The 7,785-nt window shown below is 44.5% G+C and overlaps 1 protein-coding gene across 1 annotated transcript; it reads right to left on the reverse strand.

Annotated features, from left to right (window-relative positions):
- Positions 1-418: 418 nt before the first annotated feature.
- Positions 419-5,248, reverse strand: LOC121534731 (endothelin receptor type B-like). The gene is made up of 8 exons (XM_041841313.1): positions 4,778-5,248; positions 4,168-4,614; positions 2,971-3,083; positions 2,600-2,804; positions 1,417-1,566; positions 1,117-1,250; positions 872-980; positions 419-636 (listed from the first exon to the last, which is right to left on the reverse strand). Exons 2-8 carry the CDS (start codon positions 4,594-4,596, stop codon positions 502-504), a joined length of 1,275 nt encoding a protein of 424 aa, XP_041697247.1. The 5' UTR covers positions 4,597-4,614; positions 4,778-5,248; the 3' UTR covers positions 419-501.
- Positions 5,249-7,785: the final 2,537 nt, after the last annotated feature.

Consider the following 7,785-nt stretch of genomic DNA (forward strand, 5'->3'; position numbering starts at 1 on the left):
GCTTACCTATTGCAGATTCAGTCTTCCCAGCCTGGTGCAGGTCTACAATTTTGTTTCTGGTGTCCTTTGACAGCTCTTTGGTCTTGGCCATAGTGGAGTTTGGAGTGTGACTGTTTGAGGTTGTGGACAGGTGTCTTTTATACTGATAACAAGTTCAAACAGGTGCCATTAATACAGGTAACGAGTGGAGGACAGAGGAGCCTCTTAAAGAAGAAGTTACAGGTCTGTGAGAGACAGAAATCTTGCTTGTTTGTAGGTGACCAAATACTTATTTTCCACCATAATTTGCAAATAAATTCATAAAAAATTCTACAATGTGATTTTCTGGATTTTTTTTCTCAATTTGTCTGTCATAGTTGACGTGTACCTATGATGAAAATTACAGGCCTCTCTCATCTTTTTAAGTGGGAGAACTTGCACAATTGGTGGCTGACTAAATACTTTTTTTCCCCACTGTAGATTACTTCATTGAGTCCTTCTCTGCACTGCGCAGGGCCCCTCTCATGCTGAAGTGTACTTGTTAGTAGCGCGTGAGTTGCTCTGGTCGGAGGCCCGGTCTGAGACTTTGAGCTTCATACAGGACTGCTTCTCATCCATCAACATCTCAGCTGGCAGACACCAGCAACACAGGCATGACTAGAGAGACAGAGAGAGAGAGAGAGAGAGAGAGAGAGAGAGAGAGAGAGAGAGAGAGAGAGAGAGAGAGAGAGAGAGAGAGAGAGAGAGAGAGAGAGAGAGAGAGAGAGAGAGGAAATTAGTTATTTGTACATTTAACCCCATTAGGGTTAACTCCATTTGGCACGCTGTGTAGATGCAGTATGTGTGTGTGTGTGCGTGTGTGTGTGCCCGTGCGTGCATGCATATGTCTTACCCTGAAGCAGCTCTTGAAGCGCTTGCTGACCATGTAGAGAGCGATGGGGTTTATGCAGGAGTTAAGAGACGCCATGTTGATCCCGATGTAGTCCAGAACCAGGAAGAAACTGGAGAAACACACCATCCTATTTAATCTCTCTCCTTTGTACAATATTACGTTCAGTGTAGCGGGGGTGGGGCACATAGATATTGACATCTTAATGATAACAGTTTTAAGTGTGTGTGAGTGTATGTGGTCCTCACCTGAGCAGTTCACAGCGGTTAGGGTCTTTCTCGTCATAGACAGTGAGCTTGAGGATGCGGCTGAGATGGAGAGGCAACCAGCACAGAGCAAACACGAACACCAGGCAGAACACTGTCTTAGCCACCTCACGCCTCTACACACACAGAGACAGAGAGAGGGATCAATCAACCAACCAATCAATCAATCAATCAGCCAACCAATCAATCAATTAACCAAACTATCCAGCTAAAGTGCCCCTCATAAGTATAGGGACATTCTACAATATTAAGGATGAAATAAAGACTGGAGAGAGAGGTTACCTGTTTCAGATGGTCACTCAGGGCGATCTGGACTCCGTTCTTCTTCCTCAGCATCTCACAAGTCATCAGGGTGTAGAAGACGGCAGTAATGGCCAGAGGCAGGCAGAAATACACACTGAACAGCCACCAGTCCTTAGCTGACTTATAGAACTGGAAGGACACAAAGAAAATACACATAAATATAGGGCACACCATTGACCTTGTGGTTAGAGTGTCCACCCTGAGATCGGAAGGTTGGGAGTTCGATCCCTGGCCGAGTCATACCAAAGACTGTACAAATGGGACCTGATGTGTCTCTGCTTGGCACTCAGCATTAAGGAGATAGATTGGGAGTAAGGCCCTGCGATAGACTAACGTCCTGTCCAGGGGGTGTACTTGTACATCAAGCTGTCTCACGCTACAGAAACAGGAGATAGGCTCCTGCTCCTATGAGCCGTTCTGGCTCGCATACCAAGGCTTGTGCAAGGCTACTTACACCAGATAAATGGACACTCCGTTTGGCCTCATTGGCAAAATCCCGAAGTATCCCTTTAAGTGTATTGCAGTTCACAATGCAAAATACCCATTAGAAAGATCCACAGATAGTAGAGGAAATCTGACTCTGTTTGGTCCTATAGCCTTGGGAGTTAGTTGGGAGCCAAACCCTAATGCTGAAGTATGAGGGAAATGAAGAAGAGTGAGGAGAAGTAACCTCAAGCAGACCTCAAGGGGCTCTCTAACTCAGAGTTCAGTCTTGGTAAAACGTCAACTATCACTTCATCTAAAACTTATTTGGAATGACAACTACACAAGTTCAAGCTATCATCTATTGGTCACTCTGAGACACACACACCACACACACAGACACACACACACACACACACACAGACACACACACACACCACACGCACGCACACACACACACCACACACAGACACGCACGCACACACACACACACACACATGTACTCGAACCTGTGAAAACACACATAAACACACTCAAACTACCTTATCCAGACAAACAGGGGCCTCATAAATCATATGATTTATCTTTACCAGAGTGACCACTAGGGGAGAGTCAGTACACAGCTGCAGCTTTCCCACATCAGACCCCAGCCAGGGACACTCCATATAGCCTAGTGTGTGTGTGTGTGCGTGTGTGCGTGTGTGTGTGTGTGTGTGTGTGTGTGTGTGTACGTACATACCCTCATAAAGTCTGAATTCTGCATGGGGTGTAGCAGACAGATGCGGAGGTGCTCTCCTTTGTAGTCCATGGCGATCATGTCGAAGGCTATAGCTTCGGGGACAGCCAGCAGGATGGACAGCAGCCAGATGAGTGCGATTTCTATAGCCGTCCACTTGGGAACACCAATCCCCTTTATACGGTTCCACGACGCTACTGCTCGGTACCTGGGAGAGGATGGGAGAGGGAGGAACATTAAGGGAACATTCTTTGTGTAGTCAATAAATAAAACTGTGTGTGTGTGTGTGTGTGTGTGTGTGTGTGTGTGTGTGTGTGTGTGTGTGTGTGTGTGTGTGTGTGTGTGTGTGTGTGTGTGTGTGTGTGTTAGCGTACCTATCGATGCTCAGAGCACACAGGCTCAGCACAGTAATGCCCACTGAAGCTTTCTGGACAAACGGCACCAGTTTACACAGACCCACACCAAATGGCCAGTCCTCCGCTAGGAGCTAGGGGAAGAGAGAAATTAAGAGAGATAACGAGATCAGGGTTACTCACACAGGAATGATCTGAATTTGGTGGAACGTGATTAAGCTGCTACCGTGTAATTTCTACTTGGTAAATACTAGGTTAGTCGGATAGCATAACCCGGAATTTCCCTCTATACGCATTTCAACTAATCTACTTAATGATTTGGACAAATAGAATACCCATGGCAAATGATAACCAGTCATGAGTAAAAGACAAGAATCTCTACAGGCTGAACCCTGGCTAACCTGTATTGGGGTTTAGGGTTTTCATGCCTGCTTATGAGGCCTATTGAACTCACATGTGGAGGTAAACACCAAACTGACCCTAGATCAACGTGGAGAGGCAATCTCACCCTACTGTATTAGAATCACATGTGGTCTTATCTCCATAGCACACAGGTAGATTATTCTGGTATGCAGTTAATCATTTAAACATGTTTGGCTTCCCATAACCCCAATATCTATAATATTCTCTCGCTCTGTTTTTCTGTCTGTATGTGTATATTTCTCTCTCTCCCCTCTTTCTCTCTCTCTCTCTCTCAAACACACACACACACACACACACACACACACACACACAAGCCTACAATAGCCCAAATATACAGAATATTCAAGCATAACAGAGAGAGAAGGGCATGTGGAATGTGGTATGGCTCAGATGAAGGAAAACGTACTACAGAGACCTAGCTACTGTAATACAATGTGGTCTGAGAAGAAGAAAGTATTTGGCTTGCAGACCAGTGTCTGAGCTTGATATGACTCTGGCCTGTCTGGAGGGATTTTTATGGCAAACAAGCTTACTTGGGACAGAGAAAATATTTTTGGCCCAGTATTACAGTATAGCCTGTTTCTCAGCTTGTAGGCTTCCCCTTATCTACCCCTGTGTGTGTGTGTGTGTGTGTGTGTGTGTGTGTGTGCGTGTGTGTGTGTGTGTGTGTGTGTGTGTGTGTGTGTGTGTGTGTGTGTGTGTGCGTGGATGCGCGTGGATGCGCGTGGGTGCATGCCTGTTGCGTAGACTACATGCATGCCAAGCCTATGTTGGCATGTGTTTGATTGTTCTCACCTTGTACACGTTGATGGGAATATCAATCACAATGTGCAGCAGATCTCCCAGCGCCAGGCTCCCGATGAGAATATTGGGCCCGTTGCGCATGCACTTGTTCCTGTAAATGATTCTGAGGAGCGTGGAGTTCCCGATAATACCGACCACAAACACGAGACATGATACTACCGTGTTGATGTACTTAAATGTGTCTCTGATCTCGGTGGGTCCCGAGCACATCGGCGGTAAAGGTCGCATGCGCCGAGGAGTGGTGACATTGGCGTTGAACCTGTCCTCTCTCCCAGAGATTACTGGTTTCTGTGTGGCGGACGGATGGACGTCTGTGCGCGCGTCTTGGGAAACCGGTGTTCGGGTGGCTTGTCCGGTAACCACGAGGAGATGTCCCGCCAGGAGAACCAGCAGGAAACTGATGAACAAGGTCTTAGCCATAATCGACAGGAGTCCTGTCTGCAGATGAACACATGAAAACATTTTAAACATTTAAAACGGAAAAATGTTCCAATAGCCCATGAGTTGAAAAATCTGATAGCCTAAAATATCCCCCTATGTGCAGCTAAGTTCAATGTAAAGAGGCATGAGCAGGTGAATGTCAGTAAAACCCTTTTCTTACCTGCAAGATGGAAAGAAGCTTCTCTAAAGATCCTTTGAGTAACACGTCAGAAAACGTTTGTTTTGATAGGCCTTCTCTCCCAGTTGTGAATTAAACGTTTGAAAACAACTTCCCCAACTGTCATAGAGGGGCAGTAAGTGGTTCCATAAAAAACAGAAGAGTGGGGCTATTATTACAACTATGTCATGGTTATCTTGTCCAAACTGTCCTCATCACTTCTCTTCTCGCGTCCGCAGGAAGGTTGATGTTGATCCTTGTCTGGTAAATGTTAAATCAAGTTTAAATTGGTCAAATAGCTCCAAGATGTTATAAAATGAATGAAGAAGTCCTTGGTCAGTGCTCCAGTTTGACGGAACAGCCTTCTATCCTTCTCTGGTCCCGTTACCCTACTGGTTCCTGCACGCTGACCGCAGTCTAACTTTAAATCCTCGAGCACTGTTATCCGTTACAGCGGTTACTGCCTCTACTCGACCCCTCCCTTCTTCTGAGAGAGAGAGAGAGAGAGAGAGAGAGAGAGAGAGAGAGAGAGAGAGAGAGAGAGAGAGAATGAACAATGCAGTGAATATAATTGATTGTAAGCCAGCGGGATAGCTGCTTAAAAGTTATTTATTGTTCAATAAAGTGAGGGGAAGTAGAGAGGGGTGTTATTTTTATGACCGTGGAACACTGACTGGGCTGTCTTGTCACCTTGGGACAGGAGTCAGGACAATAAGACCTATAGACTTCAGAATTTTTTTCAGGAATTCCTTCATCCAAGTGAACTGAACTGACTGAATAGATAAGGTTTAACTGGATTTACCTGATTAGCGAGTTGTGGAGTTAAAAATCCTGTATTTTTCGGCTTAACCATTGTTTAGGAGATAATCATCTATTAAATTCTGTAGGATCTATATTCTATCCACACCTGCGGCTGTTTTCTAAGGACTGAATTGCTGTCTGCCAGAATACCGTCAGTACCAGTGATTGATCACCGTCCCAGAGGGAGAGAGGGAGAGAGGGAGAGGGAGGGATGGATGGAGGGAGAGAGCGAGAGAGAGAGGGAGAGCATTGCATGGGTCCTGATCGTGGAATGAGTTAGAAGAAGTAGTGTCCTAGGGTCTCATTTATAAGCGTTGCTACATTTAACTTGCGCCATTTCTGAAAAGACTGCTCACGCACAAAAATATTGAGATTTATCATCTGGGCTTACGCCATACATACGCATGTTTTCCGTTATAAATCAGACCTGTTGTGAAACTGCGCGCGTGAACGAGCATTATAACTCCGCCTGAAAAATGGCCATCATTCAACTTTGATGGTGACAATAACGCCCTTATTTGTTGTATAGGCCCTACTTTGGAAGTATTGGTATTAGGCCAAGACAGTATCTAATGAAATAGTAATGCATGGCGAATTTGGTCAAATGTCTTTGGAGGGGTTGGCAGAATGTTTTCTTTTGCAGTGACTTTGCTGTAGGCTATCTGACCGTGTCTGAAAGACAAAAACAATTGCACATTGTTGTGGACCTGTAAACCTATCGTTTGAATGCAATCATGTTTTGCATTGACATGTTTTGCATTGACACTACATCGCAGAGCAAGCTGCGTTGCTACAGATGCTGGTTCGTTACCCTTCTGTGTCGCAGCCATCTCCCGAGGCTGTACGGGAGTTGCAATGATGGGACAAGACTGAAAAGGGGGTAAAAAAAAAACTTTGTGGATGGGTATCATAATAATATTTAAAATTATAAAATCGGGTAATTTTGTATACTATTATTTAAATTTGCATCGGCCCGTTTCGGGGGGATTCTGGTAAGATGCCGGAAAAGTCCGCTGAATTCCGGTAGACGGAAATGGCCCGATGTACTTGGGCCGATTCTGGGCAGTCATTCATTTTGATTCCGGGCGGAGTCCGACACCCGATTCCAGGCGGATTGAATCAGTTCCGGCCCGGAAGAGGGCCGCTTCTGGGCCGATTCCTCATTGCTAGCTGGGCTGCGCTTCGGATCGGAATAAATAGAGCAAAATACTTAAAACAGCTTATCTATTTACTACCATGAAGTGTTAAATTAATTAAATGAGAGATGGGACGAATGGTAGCCTATCCTAACTTGTAGCCTATAGGCTATTTCGCAAATATGAAACCATCACAAAGCAGGTTTCCATCCAACCTTTTTATGCAAGTAAAGTAGTATAACAAATGTAATGACAGGCCTGATGGAAACTGAACATTTGTCGGGATACTTTCCAAATGTCGACAAAACAAAATAGCCTATAGGCAAGGTAGGGTATTTTTGTGTGGTGAAATTAATTATGCGACTAATGTCGGAGGAAACGCGTTTATGCGCAAATATTAATCTAATAACCATCATTTCGATGTAAATTTGGAGTGTGGGCCTCCCACTACGACTTGTAGGGAAAGCATGCAGTTTATTAGGCTACAGATGAAAAAAGTGATGAATTTCACAGGGTGGTGAAAGTGCAATGTGATGAGATTGATGCTCCTTTCCAATAAATATCGAGAGTCTTATTCTGGTGACATGATCATCCTTTTGACAAATACAAATAATCTCATCATGTAGGCTATACCTGCACTGTATCTGATAGCTGTTGGCTAGAGCGCACGTGCCAATACCAGAGTGGGCACACTCGCTATATAACGCAAACATTTTTGTGAGAAAACCATCAGTAGAGTTATAAATGCGATGGAAACCCATTTAACTTTGATTTGTTATTCGGTACATGGACATTTAACCGCAAAAGTTATTTTTATGTGTACTAAATCATCACGCACAGATTTTGATCCCCAACAAGTCAATTTGATGGAAACATCTCTGGTGGGAAAATGCGCATATTGTTTTTATGTGGATTTTAGAATATTCGCATGAAAATCCGTGGCCAATTGGATGGAAACCTAGCTAGTGTCAGAAAAGGTGAGCAATGTATTCTGCAATGATCATGGAAATGAATAAATAATAGGAAATCCAGTGCATTCAGAAAGTATTCACACCCCTTGACTTATTCCACATT

Source organism: Coregonus clupeaformis, chromosome 21 (genome assembly GCF_020615455.1).
Source record: "Coregonus clupeaformis isolate EN_2021a chromosome 21, ASM2061545v1, whole genome shotgun sequence".
Lineage (NCBI taxonomy): Eukaryota > Metazoa > Chordata > Actinopteri > Salmoniformes > Salmonidae > Coregonus > Coregonus clupeaformis.

Coding starts and splice junctions, on each gene's coding strand:
- LOC121534731 (XM_041841313.1), bottom strand. CDS start 4,596: ATGGCTAAGACCTTGTTCATCAGTTTCCTGCTGGTTCTCCTGGCGGGA. Junction 2,805..2,970: donor TGTGCTCTGAGCATCGATAG/GTACGCTAACAC, acceptor ATCCTCTCCCAG/GTACCGAGCAGTAGCGTCGT. Junction 637..871: donor GCTTCAAGAGCTGCTTCAGG/GTAAGACATATG, acceptor CTGTCTCTCTAG/TCATGCCTGTGTTGCTGGTG.